The sequence below is a fragment of the Canis lupus genome, chromosome 13 (genome assembly GCF_011100685.1).
Source record: "Canis lupus familiaris isolate Mischka breed German Shepherd chromosome 13, alternate assembly UU_Cfam_GSD_1.0, whole genome shotgun sequence".
Taxonomy (NCBI): domain Eukaryota; kingdom Metazoa; phylum Chordata; class Mammalia; order Carnivora; family Canidae; genus Canis; species Canis lupus.
Genome location: NC_049234.1, coordinates 35,967,352 through 35,982,929, shown reverse-complemented (window position 1 = coordinate 35,982,929; position 15,578 = coordinate 35,967,352). Strand labels below are relative to the sequence as shown.

Below are 15,578 nucleotides of genomic sequence, written 5' to 3'. Positions count from 1 at the left end.
ACATAGCTAGTGTACTTGTACTCCAAGGGGTAGAAAAAAACAAAACAAAACAATGTCCAGCTCAAAGGTAATTGGACAGGAGGAATTTCCTCTTATTTAGGAGAGGATCAGTTTTTTGTTCTACTCAGGCCTTCAGCTGATCAGATGAGGCCCACCACATTAAGGAGGGCAACCTGCTTCACTCAGTCTATCTATTTGCTTATTAAATCCATTCCAGAAACACTCAGAATATGCTTGACCAAATATCTGGGCACCCTGTCGGCCCCATCAACTTGACACATAAGATGATCCATCATAGCGGGATATCAGGAGTTCTGTTTTGGTGTTACCAAGTTTAAAATAACTTTGCTACATCCTCATCAAAATAGGCATGGGTGGGCTGGATATCAGAGTCTGAGCTGAAAAGCAAAGTGAGGATGACAGAGAGAATTTGAAAGTTGGTATAGAAATAGGACTGGACACTCAGTAAGGTCACCTTGCATCGAGCTGGCCTGGGGATCCAGCTCTGGGATGTTCCAGCGCTGAGAAGACAGGAACCAATGTCTTGTCTTCCCAGTGTCCTCCTGGGTCATGTTTTCTGCCTGAGGCTGCTACTTCCAGGAATAGTGACTCAGAACCCAATAGCAAGGACTCTTCCGAGGGAGCTTGGCAAATTAGGCTTTGTCAACACAGAGAATCTCGCATGGGCACCATTTCAGAGCCAGATCTTGTGACGAGCAGCCACTCCATGCCGAGCTACCGCCACTCCCTGCTGCTTGTCACACGTACACACTGCCCCAGTCACTCTGGAGGTAAAGCTCTGTTGAAGAGGGGACATGCCACTTAGCAGGGTGACCTTGGGCAAGCAGCTAAAACTGTCCACCTCTGGCTGACCTGGCTGTGAAATAGGTAGCCTGGAGCCTTCTGTATCTTGTCAGGCTATCTTACAGACAGCCTGTAGGCCCAGTGAGATAATTTATAAAATCTATTGAGAAAACTAAAGAAATCAAGATGACACAGCCTTCTTCTGGGGCCTTGAGGCTGGATGCTTCTCACACCTGTGTGATGGTACCTTCATCTGATCTTGTCCCCTCTCGGGAGCCTCTGGTGAGGACCAGGAGCCTGAGGCAGGGTGGAGTTTGGGACACAGCAGCCATGGCCAGGAGACATAAGGCAGGGCTTCTTAAACCCTTGTCCATTTGCCGTGTTCTCCTGCTTCTTTCCCTCCCATCCTGTCCTCTTTGTCTTTTTTGCACCTTACGAAAACATCCAATGTGAAGAATATGTGGTGCTGGCAGAGACAACGTAGGGCCAAGGATAAGATGAGCACTTAAGTTGCTAATTAAAATCATGTATGGTATTCCATTAAGCTTTGGAATGGCCTCGTTTCTTGTCTGTCTCAAGCTCTGTCTTTCGAACTTGTTCAAGAAAACATCAGCTTCTTTGGCAGGCAGGAGCTGATGGTTTCTCTTGACCTTGCCTACCACCCTCTTAGCCTACTGTGTGTCTTCTCTTCTCACCTACTTCCTGCGCTGCAGGGTGTCCAGGTGCAGCACTCATGCCCCTGCCCCACTGAGGATCTCCTCCGGCTGGATCTGACCCTGAGCTCACTCTGATTCTCCTTCCCTTTTTTTTTTTTTTTTCTGATTCTCCTTCCTGCTCTCCTGTGCCACACTGGTCCCTGCCATCTGACGCCCCTCACCCCACCCTGCCCCGCCTGCAACACCCCACACTTGTCCCAGCTGCATCCCATCACAACGCCTCCCCTCGGGTCCCAGAGCATCCATGAACCTGGCTGTGCCCCTGGCCAGCTCTCGGCAGTCCCTCCCTCCTTCCTTTGTTTTTTTGTTTTTTGTTTTTTTTTTTTGGTCCTGGTCTCTGCCTTGCACGTCTTGGCACGCTCCTTCCTTGTCCACAGCTCTGTTACCTACTAACATACTCTGGGATTCACTGGTTTCTTGTGTGCATTGTTCTTAGCGGGAAGGTAACCTTGAGTAGAACAGGAAACTTTACTGCCTTTTTGTTCACTGGTGTATCCTGAGTACCTGAAAGGCCACCTGGCACATGGCAGAAAGTGAATGCTTGTGGAACAATGAGTGAATGAATTACCTACATTGTAACATGTCTGGACATTTTTTCTGGGGATTTTGTAGAGTATTTGACATGTTCCTCTCTTGAGATTTTCAGTTCTGATTCTGTCTGGCCCAGAATCCACAGAGTTGCCATACAAACAGCTTGTCATGAATGTGTCCGTTGATTCATACAGAGCTCTTTTTGCATGTGTGTGTGATTCTGAAATTTCCCTAACACAGGAGAATCCAGCTTTGGCGGTTGCAATTAAAACATGTAAAAACTGTACTTCGGACAGCGTGAGAGAGAAATTCCTTCAAGAAGCCTGTAAGTTTCTAGAAATTTCTGTGGAACTCCATTTGACTTTTCATTTGTGAAATATAAGCTATCTTTGAAGAAGTAAGAAAAATAATATTCTGACTTGTATGTGACAACCACAGTTACTATCTTGCCTTGCAAATTAATACCTGTATCTGTAGGGGCACATATCCACATGTTCCAGGTAAGCTGTGATGTTTAGGGGTGTAAAGGTAGACAGATTTACTGTCCCTGATCCTTCGGTACCTGTAGTGTTGGACATCCTGGCACTGGAATTGGGCAGATGTAGAAAGGAGTCCAGCCTGGTTGCCACCAGGCCCTAGGGTTGGGGGTGAGCAGGACAGACACGGTCCCACTTGATGGAGCTCACAGACTGGGGAAGAGCCAGGACCACCACCAGTGCCCTACTCCTGCTGCAGCACCAGCCCATTGGCTCTCCGTTCATACATCCAGGGATGACACTGCTGGGAGGGTCAAGGGTGGGTAGATGTCCTCTGCTGAGTGCACACTTGTGGAGAGCCAGGATTTCATCCTGTTTGTCTGTACACATCAGGCTCTTTCTACCTGCCCTCAGGCTAGGATGTTCTTGCTGCTTTCTTAGGGCTTGTCCTTTCTCATCTAACCATCTGCTTAAAGTAGTTTGACCTCAGGAGATGTCACAAGACCATGTTCTCTCCTTCCTAAGTATTTATAACTAAATAAACATGGCCTAGAAGTTATTATTGCCCCTCTCTAGGCTTTTAGCTCCATGGGCCTAGGACTGCTCAGACCCCATGCCCAGCACTGGACTGAATCCATCAGAGGCACTTGGTAGACACTGGTCATGTGAATGAATCTCGGTGTCCTTCATTACATGGACATCGGAAGAATGCCTCTATTTGAGGAAAGATTTAGCACCCAACAGTCCAATAAATTAATAAGTCATAGAGTAAGTCATAATGACTTTATCAACATTTATAACTTTCATCAAAATACATATTATACTTTCATCAAAAAAAGCCTGTCTTTAATGCTGTTCCTGTATCTCTGTATCCTATATCCTAAGGAGATAAAGCCTGGCAATGACTTCTGTCTCAACTAGTTTATTTCTACAGAGCATCTAAGCCAAGAAACACAGCATACGTCAGCCACCCTTACCTAACACTCTATCAAAAGAATGACTGTGGACAACTGTTTTTCCCTAGTAACAATGCGTCAGTTTGACCACCCTCACATTGTGAAGTTGATTGGCGTCATCACGGAGAACCCCGTCTGGATAATCATGGAGCTGTGCACGCTTGGAGAGGTATCCTGACCCCCAGACCTGGCCCATTTGGGTGCATTGCCAGCCCACTTGTCACAGTGACAATGAAACGATGGTCTCATGCTTGGCAGTTGTTCAGCCTACCTTGAGTGTTTGGTGTCCTTTGTTTAAGAAAGGGGAGTATGTGAAGGAAACCCTTGTGTTTTGGGTTCAGAGAATATAACATCTTCATCATTAAATTCCCAAGTAACACCCTAACTCAGGGCCGGCAGCACCGGTGACCAAGTGGTTCTTCTTTCGTCTCTGGTGCTATTGCCAAATGCTAGCCGAGGGCTCTGAGGATGGAAGAAGCACTCTGAATGAGGATTCATTTACCTACATTTAGGTAAATCTGCAGTTCCTTATTCTGCTCAAGAAATCATTTTATGGTGTCTTCCTATCCAACTGATATTAGTCACAGTTTCTTTTTAAAATTTGAGTAACACATGTGGACTTTCTCCAGAACACAGAAATTCCTTACTTAGTGTGTCACCATCACCTGGAAATTTGTTAGAAGTCAGATTCTCGGGTCCCAGTGCAGGCCCGCCAGATCAGACCCTCGGCAGGGCACCTGCTCCCCGGGCCACTCTATAGCCTGCCTGCTTGGGGATGAACACAAGTTGTTTTTCCTGGTGTCTGCATTTCACTTCCTGGTACTAAAACTCAGTAATTTAACCTGAGACATGACATACAGTCCTTCTCTTTTAAAGGGCACCAAACACGGTTTTGCTTTTCACGGAGACGAAGGGTTCCAGTTAGCGGGAGTCAGAGCAGTTTGGGTCCTTCCTTCTCTCTAGGACAGCCTCAGCCTCCCTTCCTCTGAAAGGCCCTGCCTGCTGGCTCCCCACTGCCGTCTTCTGCTTTTGATAACCTAGTTTGCTGGATGAAATAACTTCAGCCCTCCACGGTGCCCCTTCTTCCTCTGCTCTACCTTTCCAAAAAAAGCAGTGTTTATGTATATTTTTTGTTTACAGTATTTTTCTACTTTTGTTTTTGGAGAATTTGCTAATTTTTCTGGCTTAAACTGTTGCTCAGTCTTTCTCTTTTATGTATTTATTGATTTTGTAGAATTAGAGTTAAATTCATCTGTCTGCCTTCCTGTGCAATGCTAACATTTAGCTGAATTGATCATGACAGTAGCAATAAGGACTGAAAAGCCCCATGGGGTAAATCCCCCACACCTTTCTGCACCCAAAACTTCCTGGAGGAAGGTGGGAGAACTTCTTGCCTCCCCTTCCTCCTCATCACCTTACCCTCAGATCTGCCAGGGGTCCAGTGAGGTGAGGGGCACAGCTGCTGGCCATGCTTGTGTGCGAGGCTTGTGAGGGTGGTAACTCCATCTGTTTGTCCCCCCAGCTCCTATCTAGCAGTAGCTCATACTTTTATTCATTTCCTGGCAGCATCTTTCTGTATTTTTTCAGAAATTTGTCTATAATCATGAAGATTTCAGTTTTATAATAGGATTCAAATAAAGAATGATTAACCATGATTTCTGAGCTGGTTTCATTCTACCCCTTTGTTTTAGGGGAGAATTGAAGCCCTTCTCATAAAAGTGTGCTTGGAAATGGGTAGTATTGTTGAATGTAGCTCCTTTGCAGTTTGATTTATGTTCTCTGTCACTAATTATTTTTTATCTTGGTCACTGTTCCAAAAGCTGAGGTCATTTCTGCAAGTAAGGAAGTACAGTTTGGATCTAGCATCTTTGATCCTGTATGCCTATCAGCTTAGTACAGCTCTCGCGTATCTGGAGAGCAAAAGATTTGTGCACAGGTAAGATCCAGTCATAAAGCTGGTAAGCTGCCCTCTGGGCAGGGGCTGTGGGGATGGGCAGTGATAGTGGAGGAACCGGAGGTGAGACTCTCACTGTGCCCCATGATTCTTTGTACCACTGGACTCTGCTGTACAGGGGCAGCACCAGAAAGTCACACCGCATTTGTGCTGGCCCAAAGAGGAACCATGGCCTGTTAGTACTCAAATTTAGAGGGTTTCCTCACATGGAGTTTGAAACATTAGTTTGCTTTCAGGCCTGTTCTCTCTTCCATAAATACTGTTGAGAGCCTGTACACGGCACTAGAACAGCGAGCATGTGGACCTAAAGCGGGTACCGTCCTGGGACATCCCTGGACCCCAGCAGGTCATGAGTGACATCTATTGGCGTTCTATGGAATTTCGGTTTCTCATCTGGGTCCCTAGTTTGAATGCAAGTGAAAGCCCTTACAGTTTGCCCACTACTTTGTTAACCTAGCACGGTAATAAATTACATCAGCAAAATCATTTGCAAGGGTTTAGATGATGACTTTGATTTTATGCAATTAGATGTCTTAGTAGCAGGAGGGTTACAGTCCCAGTCATGCATCACTGTCTGTCCATTAATGCAGTTGGTAATATGATTGTATGAAAAGTAATAATTCACTTTTTATTCATTATTTGAGAATATACTTTGCCATCATTCAAGATATTAATCATCATATTAATGAGTAAATGTCTGCCAAAAGGAATATATTTGAAGTAAAATCATAAAAGTATCCTTTATTTTCAGTGTGTGATAAATATGTTTGCATTGCCTATAAGCTATTTTTCAAAGTACCTATCAGTATTTCTTTATGTAATGTAGATGAGTTTGTGGGTTTGTTTTCATTGTATTAAAATTTATTCTCCCGAATTCTTCCTTATCAGGGACATTGCTGCTCGGAATGTTCTGGTGTCCTCAAACGATTGTGTAAAACTAGGAGACTTTGGATTATCCCGATATATGGAAGACAGTACTTACTACAAAGGTAAGGAATCAGAACAACAAAGAGGCAATAAACTCAAAATCTTTAATGATTTTTATTTCTTAACAGGTGTGTCCTAATAAGCTCAGCTGGTTTTTGGCAGAGGCATAAAATAAGTTCAGCAGAAGAAAGACAGCCTTTAGTACATGGAGCTGGAGCAGTCAGACATCCAGAGACAAAAAGTGGACCTCACCTCGACTCACGTCACGTTAACTCAGAGTGGATCATAAGCTTAATTATAAAACATAAAGCTTATAAAACTTTTAGGAAAAACATAGGAGTAAATCTTTAGGATCTAGGACTAGAAAAAGGGTCCTTTGACTTAACATGAAAAACACAATCCATAAAAGGAAACGCTTGATAGATGGGACCTAATCAAAATGAAAACTTTGAGTTCGCAATACACCCTGTTAAGAGAGTGGAAACACAAGGTGCACACCTGGAGGATATTTGCCATGCACAGTGCTCATCCACAGCCATGAGCCACTCCACAAAGGACTGGTATCCACAGTGTAGGATGAGCTCTCAGAATTCAGCAGGGAAAACAGAAACCAGGAATACCATGTGGACAAATGATGGGAAGAGGGGCTTCACTGAAAAGGCAGAGAAGCCTGGGCAGAGGCAGTCAGGGTCTCTACCCACTGGGGAGATGTAAACTCAGACTGCGATGAGCTACCATTGTACACTTGTCAGAATGGCTAAAATCTACATAGTGATTGCCAAATGCTTGTGAGAATGTAAAACGGTACAGCCACTCTGAAAGAGTTTCTCAGATCCTTTAAAAATTAAATATGCAGGTACCATACAATCCAGCAGTTACACTCCTGTGTACTTCTCCCAAAGAAATGAAAACTGACAGTCGCACAAAATGCGCATTTGAATTTCATTGCAACCTGCATTCCTGCATTTCAATGTTCATTGCAACCTTATTTCCAGTAGCCAAAAATTGGAATCAGCCCAGACATCCTTCAACTGGCAGACATAGTTAGACATCTTACAAAGAAGGACTGGGTGCCTTGACTTGGTGGAAGCAGTCGGACAGAAAAATCCCTAATCTACTAACTCCAGAGACTTTGATCAGTTGGTTTTAGAGCTGAAATCCAGCTCGTGTGATATTTTGCCAATTTTGGAGTTGGCTTGGTTCTTTAAATTATTACTGAAATAATAATTTATTTTTTAAATAGATATTTTTATTAACAAATGTTCACATTCCAAGTATTTCAGCTAAGACTTGATTACAGATCCATGTTATGCTCTTACTGTATTTTCTGATTCCTACTACCATTTTAGGAAGGCCATTTTCTTTCTCCGTTTTTTAAATTTTTATATTGTGGCAAAATGAGCCCAGATTTTACATGTAAAATGAGTTTCCTTCATTTTATACCATGGCTCATGACAGTTCTCTTTCCCCATGCCTTCTGTCTACTACAACCTGAGACAGTTTTAACAGAGATTCTCTGTTATGTGAAAAGAAAATTCTTAGGTGGTTCATTCATTTTGGTCATTTAACTTGAAAATGGCCAGGCCAGCTTTCTACTATTTTAAAATACATTTCCTATCCAGCTCAAGCCCTGACAGGTCCAGGTTCTGGCCTCCCAGTAAAGAGCTGACCTCCCAAGAGCGTGCTGGTCAAGGCTTCATATCGCATTGACAGCATTTAAAATGAGTAGTCGATCAATTCATGTATTTATTGTCATCTCAGATCAGTAAGTGCAGATTCCACTAGGCTTCAGGAAAACCATAAGATCCTAAAGGTTGGGGAGCTTTTATTCAGAACACAGGTGTAGAAAAATTTGTTTGCAAGGAATTGAACAGAGGATATGACGTCATTTGTCATGAAAGTGCTTGAAGTGGAAAAAAAGAAATGACTCAGATGAAGTTGTCTCCTGATTAAGGTACTCAGAGGCACATGTTGCTCCTAGAAGGAAGTCCAGATCCTCGACAGGGTTGGCAGAGCACAGGCACCTCCTCGAACCAGGGCTCCTGCCCCTGTGGACTCCCACTCCCCACACCCCTGCAGCCTTCTCTGCCACACCGCTCAGCCGTGGGCTTCCTCTGCTCCCAGGGCACCTGGCATTTACTCAGTGTCTGTGTCACACTCCGTTCCATATTCAAGTAGACGTGTCTACCTTTTAGAATTAGAATTCCTTGAGGAAAGGTATTCTGGGCCATTCGTCTTATAACCCAGCAATTGAAGGAATGTTCAGTGGGTGGTGAGTTGTTTCCTTTGTGGCACAGAAGGAAGGTGTGTATCCTTCAAGAGAAGGACGATTTAGGCTCACCTGGGAGGTATACTTTTTCATTCTGTCGCATGTCCAGCTCTTCACATACCCATGAAGATATGGTTGTCAGTCCTCGTTACATATTACGTGTTTGCGCCTTCACCTAGTCACTTAAAATTTGTAACTCCCAAAGTCATACTCACAGTGCTTTTGTAGTCATGTACGCACATGTAGGGAGCAGTGGAAAACTGGAGCCTGTCCCAGCGGGAAGATGGAGATGGGAGGGGGTGGCACAGGACAGTGAGCCCCTCTGGCTCTGGGCTAGGGCCTGGCCTTAAACCCCAGCTCGGGCGCCTGGCAGTGGGGCAGCCTGAGGCAAGTCACCTAACGTGTCTGAACCTCGTTTTCAGAAGGAAAAAAACCTACCATGATTAGTTGTTTTCAGGGTTTAAGATTATGATCTTTGTGAGATATGTATGTGCATGCACACATCTCCCCTGGGAACAGTGGTTCGATGTTTAAAGATGTTCACTACCATAGACGAGAACCTATTGGGTGTCATCACCGGTGGTTCCAGCCGGCAGGTCAGGATCTGTTGGGGAGACTGCAGAGCTCCACATCACCAAGCTGCAGACTAAGAGCACCAGCTGAGGGGGCCCACTCTCACTCCCTCATCCCCCGCCTCTCCGCACAGAGGAGGGCTTCAGTGTTTTATTTCCCTGCCACAGTCTAACCAGGTCTCTCCAGACAACCTCACCACACCAAGGAAACAAAAAGTAGTTCTTCCAAATAAACAGAAAGTCCAAGGAGTCAGATACTTGAAGCTTTTTATTTTGATACTAAAAATCTCAGCTAGCTGTAACTGTTAGATCCTTGAGCAGATAACAAGGAAAATTCACTTTCTAAAATTAATCTTCTAGCTTCCAAAGGAAAATTGCCTATTAAGTGGATGGCTCCAGAGTCCATCAATTTTCGACGTTTTACCTCAGCTAGTGATGTATGGATGTTTGGTGAGTATTTTGAAAAGTTTTGTGTTTTTAAAGCATATTTCATATACTCTACAACAGACATAGCATTGGCTCTTTTCAGGGTGTTAAGCTCATTTGCCTTCCCTTGCCGGACCGCTCCTTCACAGACATCCTCTTGGTTCATTCGACAGCCACTGGGCGCCTGCGGAGCGCCAGCTCTAGGGTGGTCCTATGAGGAGGTCCCACTGTCTGACCCTCCCTTCTCCACCCCTTTGTCTCCCTGTGCCATCTCTGCAGCCCTCCCTGGGAGCAGTCTTCCCTCCTTCCTTCCGTCTCTCCTCTCTCTCTGCCACCTCATTCGTTCCTTCTGTGTGGATGACCTTAAATGGTTGGCCTGTCCTCTGGTTCTGTTCTGGGTCCTCAGACCCAGAGTATCTATTGCTGTGCTTCCCTCATTGTCCTAGAGTCCAACCGCCTCTGTCCTCTGTGGCTTCCCACCTGCCCCAAGGCCATCGCCCTCCTGCCACTCTGGGGGTTCTGGTGGTGCCTTCCCACTGCTGTGACAGGGGGGCCCTCACTCGTTCTGCACTGCTCACTTCGACTACTTCATCCAGATTTCAAACCACTCTTCCTTCTCGATCAAATGGTACTCCCCCACCCCCCTTCTGCTGTAAGTCCTTCCACCTGGAACATGTTGTCCTAACACCCTCTTGTTTAGGTGAAATGCTGTCTGACCTTCGAGGTCACCTGAAATGTCTCCTCTTCCATGAAGCCTTATGTAGCCTGTGTGTCCTCCAGACATACCCTCCCTTCTCTCTGTGTTCCTGCACTTTCTCTCTCTGTTATCACACTCACACATTGATCTTATGAACAGTGTTGCCTGTGTGTTTTCTCTGCTAGATTTTCATCTACTTCAGAGGAGATGCCCTGATGGGATTATGTACCTTCTTCCCCTATCATTAAAAAGACCTTCATATATCAAGTGTGTGTTCTTATTTTTTTTCTTCTGTTTATTTGCTGTTGGTTTTATCTAGTGCCCTAAATGATAACAGGTGAAGGAAGGAGCTTTTCACCAGAGCAGGAAATAGTGTGACACACTTTAGAAAGGGCTCCAAGGTCCGACAGACATGGCTTCACGTCCCAGGACCTCACTTATCAGCCATGTGACCCAGAGAGCAAGTTCCTTACCCTGCCAAGGAAATTTCAGTTTTCAAAGGTTCTCAGATGCCTGTTTTTTCACATATTAGCTTCTCTAGAACTGGAGTGTGTTGTAAATCAGTGGCATCTTATGGTCGGTGTTAGTTGGGGGGCGTGTCTTCCGTGGTTTCCTTGCCTACACTCGTGTGGACTTTGTTTTGTTCATCTTGCTCATCTGAGTGGGTTTGGAAGCGCTCTTCGGTAAAAGTAAAATTATTCTAAGCAGTAACAAAGGACGGTGCCATAACTTAGTTGGCAATATTTTCCCCCATTTTTGGTCACATAAAAATAATAGTGTATTTCATAATAAGTGGCATCTTAGATTTGATAAAATACAGTATTTAAAGAAATGTAAGGTATAGGGATTAAGGATGACATATATAAATTTCAAAGAGGGGTGCCAGAAGCATATTAAGGTCTCAAGAAATGACACCCGGCGTTGTTGTTTCTGATAACGTTGTCAGAATTTCTAGTGAGAAATGCAGAAGTAAGGCGTTATTTCTGTCATCCACTCTTCACTTTGGAATGACTAGAATTTGGAAAACATCAAAATGTCACTCACGTTGGTAGGATGCCGTGCCCCGCTGCCTTGGAGGCACGCCCCCTGTAAGTGCTGTGACTCGTGTGCAGCTAGCAGAGGCCCCACAGGGTTCGCCGTGGGGAGCGGGGGCAGCAGGCGGCACTTACACAGAACGAGGAGCGTTCGCAGAGAAGATGAAAGGGGCACCAAGTGCAGAGGCTAGCAGTGTGCGGCGTGTTCAGGTTTGGCAGGGCCTCCAGAGCAGCCCCGGAGACGTGCAAAGCCACCTGCTGTCCCCGCCAGCCCACGCTTCTGGTTTCCCGGCCAGAGCGTGTGGTCGTCATTCTCTGCCTTAGGCTCCGTTTGCTTGTTTACTGTTTTAGTGGGCTCTCGGGTGTTGTTCAGAGGACACCAAGAACGCGTCTGCAAGGGTAGAGTGTGAGTGAGGGGTGTGTGGGCAGGGCCGCTGCAGCCCAGGGAGTCCAGAGCTTGCCCATGGGGACAGGAACCCTGTGACCAACTCATGCACGAGCCAGGTGATGGTGTCAGCGTGCACCCTAGCCACGCGCGGGCTGCCTTGTTTAAGGAGCCTGTGTATTCTAAAACTGTAAGGCTTAAATTGTAGCATTTTGTTAGGCCTCAGGTCCACTGCCATGATCCTCAGCAGGCTGGGCTGCGGTTGAGGGGGGCAGGGTAAAATTCATTCAGCCTGTTTTGAACTGGTTCGTTAAACCATGAAGGATCACTGTACCTGGTGGGCCACTTTCTAATACAGAATTTTTAGAGAAGTAATCCTCCTAGAAAAACTTGGGAGTTTTTTGGGTAATAACTTAATATTTCATTATTTGAATCACAGTACGTTAATATTGCTGTTCTTATTTATAACAGAGTTTATTGAATGCTGCTTTATTTAGCTGACTTGCCCAAAATCGTACCACTGGTCCTTTCTTGCCAGCTCTGAAGTTCCTCCTGCCAGCTGGGCATCCTCCTCTTGCCAGCAAGCTCACGGCTTTGTTTTCATTCCCACTTCACAGGTGTATGTATGTGGGAGATACTGATGCATGGTGTGAAGCCTTTTCAAGGAGTGAAGAACAATGATGTGATCGGTCGAATTGAGAATGGGGAGAGATTACCAATGCCTCCAAATTGCCCTCCTACCCTCTACAGCCTTATGACGAAATGCTGGGCTTATGACCCCAGCAGGCGGCCCCGGTTCACTGAGCTCAAAGCTCAGCTCAGGTAGGAGTGGGGGGAGCGAGGGCCGGGCTGGGGCAGGCTCATGCGGCTTCTCCTCCCATGCAGTCATAGTGTTTCCAGGCCATTCTATCAGGACGGCTAAGGCTGACCTATTCTCCAGCAGACATAATTACTTATTAATTGGTTTGCATTTATTTACAGCTTGCTAGAATCCTCAGGAGATTCTATCTTATAGTTATGATCACATCTCTCCTCCCCTAACTTCTGACTGACTTAGCATGGCTTACAGGACCCATAAGAATGGAGTCCCTAGTTGCCCCTCCAGTTCCATCTCCCACTCCTCCTCCATCTCCAGCGCGCTCCTAACCGCTTACACTTCTCCTGGCCTGGCCCACCCACTCTCACGTGCTGTTCGCTTGCCCGGAGATGCTGTCCCTCAGCTATGCCACCCACTAACCGCCCATTTGGTCTTCAGAATCCAGCTCAGATGTTATCTCCTTCAGGGTACTTCCCTTGTCAGCCCTGCCCCCAAACAGCCACTCTTTGGCACTTTTTCTTGTGTTTGTCGTCATCCAAACATCTACCTTACCATTTTATGGCTCCTGCTCTGTGCCAGGCACTGCCAGACCCAAACCTCTGGTAGCTCCTGGTCCCGCAGAGGGAGGGCCCGTCAGCTGAGCCCCGCACAGTGTCTGCACAGAGTTGACTGTGCCACCTGGCCGGGAGAATTTCTCGTGTGCGTGTCTGGGTCACCGCCAGGCCCTGAGCTCTTGATGGGCATCACTGTGTCTTACTTCTGTGGCCCCAGTGCAGGCATCTAATACATGCTCAGTAAATTGTTGAATTGAAGTCTAGGTTGAGACTTAATACTGTGATAAATAAGGTATTTGAATGTGATACATATTCATAGGGAGCTTTATTGTAACCAACACCATAGTTTAATGTGTGCTGAATCACCTGTCTTCATACTTCCCTGATTTTATGTAGGATTTTTAAAATTTGGTGTATTTTCATCTTTTTTCATAGAAAATTACCAAATATCAGGGCCCAGAAGACCCTGGTGGCTCCTCGGGCCCATCCTTGTCCCCCAGAGCTTAAAGCCTGTCTACATGGCCTGTAGCCCAGTCTCATCTCCAGGCAACTCAGCTTACTAGACAAGGCTCCTGGCAAGTGCATGTTTAACGGACGAATGAGGCTGATAGGGAGAGGGATACAAGATTCATCCGGCAGGGGATTATTGGCTAAGCACCTACTTTGTTCCAAATTAGGTTCTGTAGGTTCAACAGTGAACAAAATACAACCCTGCCCCCCAGAGTTTTCAGCCCAGTAGAGGAGACAGGTCAGCATTACTCACCACATGGTGAACAGCACACTGTGAAAGGGGGTCTTCTTTGGGTCCCATGCTGCACACCTGCAAGCCTGGCCCCGTCCTCTCAGGCCCCATCGGATAGCCCAGCTCTGCCTTCCACGTGACAGCCCTTCAGGTGTTTCTAGATAGCTTTCTTCAAGCTAAACGTCAGTTTCTTGATTCTCATACAATTAATGAGACATGCTCTCACTTACTAGAGCTGGATTTTGAACGTCCTTTATTTCATGTTTTGCTCATACATTTTTTTGTTCTTCCTTGATCTTTCCCCAGAATTTGACAGATTCTATCCTTGAAATCCCCCCGCCCGACCCCATTTCCATCCGCCTGCCTCCCCAACACCTACTCTTTCCCCCTGACCTGCTGCTCCTTTGCTGCCACTATGAGTATTGACCAATCGTCCACCCCGGCCGCCCTCCTTTCTCTCAGTGTGCTTCCTGGGCCATCTTCCGCTTCTGTCAGCTTCCATCCTGCCTCTCCTCACAAGGCCCAGAACCGCATTCGCGTTGCTACTGGGCATCGCATTCATCCTAAAGCAAGTCTGCTGCTTGGCCTCCTGGGCAGCCCGTCCCTCGCCTGCAGTAGGCTCCAGAGGTGCCTCCGTGTTCCTCTCCATTGGGGAGTGGGCAGGAATTCCTCGCCACCCTGTCTTGTGACCCCTGCTCCCTGCTCCTCCACCTGGACTGTCCCCTGCTCCTCTACCTGGACTGTCCATCAATCTGGTGTAGCCCCTTAGTTGATCTTCAGAAACATCGCTGTGGATGAGCGGCTCCTTTGCTCCAACAGCCCTCAGTTGGGGAGGGTCCCTGTGACTCCCATGTTAGGTAGAGGCTTCCAGAGTAGACTGGAGATCCCTTCCATCGTGGCCTAATGGTGTGTTCCCACCCCTTTCTCACACTGTGGTCGTGCTAATGCCCTGGGCCTGGAATATCCTTCTGGGGAAGCCCCGTCCATCTTTCTTGGCTTCTCTCCCATGCCCACTCCTCCCGGCTCCACAGCCTGCGAGCCTCCGCCCTCAGAGTCTCCAGAGCAGTTTGTTCTTCTTGTGCTCAGCCTGCACTGCCCCAGGTGGCTGCACCTGCGTTCAGCCCGGTCCACAAACACTGTGAGCACCACTAGAGCTGAGCCTGGGGCCGGTCTCTGGGGCAAGAGGACTACAGCACCTTTCCTGCCCTCGAGGAGCTCACAGTCTAGTATGTCTCAGCCCTACTAGACTGAGGCTCCTTGAGGGCAGGGATCGTCATACTCGCCTCGGTGCTGCGTGCACCCACAGGCCAGGGGCCTGTGCGCAGTGGGGTCACACAGCCGCTCGAGTTATGGCTTAGCACGGGAAACCTCATGTCAGTGTTAATTGAAGGACTATTTCATTAGGTAAAGTAGTTCCAAAAACTATCTAGGTGAATTTTTAGAACTAAATATGATTTCATACACATACGCATACATGAATGTATAATGTATCTAGACTATGATTTATGGATCTCTTGTGCACAGTTAGCACAGCTCTTGACCATTAATTTGTTTTGTGTTTTAATCCGAAGTGGTGTTTGACTTTGCATTTTGAGTATGTATAATATGGCTGCCAAAGGGGCCAATAAAATATAACTTTATGATAGTTTACTCAGACATTTATATGTAACAGTGGGTCTCAGTGATTAAGCAGATTTTTCTATTGAGTTTTACAAAAT

The 15,578-nt window shown here is 46.4% G+C and overlaps 1 protein-coding gene and 1 non-coding gene across 17 annotated transcripts in view; both read left to right on the top strand.

Moving 5' to 3' along the window:
* PTK2 (protein tyrosine kinase 2) overlaps positions 1-15,578 on the top strand; it is a 266,181-nt gene that overhangs the window by 200,367 nt on the left and 50,236 nt on the right. For all 16 annotated transcript variants that reach the window (XM_038555624.1, XM_038555623.1, XM_038555622.1 and 13 more), the window contains 6 exons: positions 2,292-2,376; positions 3,552-3,652; positions 5,304-5,419; positions 6,326-6,426; positions 9,566-9,655; positions 12,365-12,569. In XM_038555624.1, the coding sequence (XP_038411552.1) occupies positions 2,292-2,376; positions 3,552-3,652; positions 5,304-5,419; positions 6,326-6,426; positions 9,566-9,655; positions 12,365-12,569 (698 nt within the window). The remainder of the gene's footprint in view (positions 1-2,291; positions 2,377-3,551; positions 3,653-5,303; positions 5,420-6,325; positions 6,427-9,565; positions 9,656-12,364; positions 12,570-15,578) is intronic.
* Positions 15,068-15,123, top strand: MIR151 (microRNA mir-151). The gene has a single exon (NR_049242.1). It is a non-coding gene; the product is annotated as a microRNA mir-151 (primary transcript).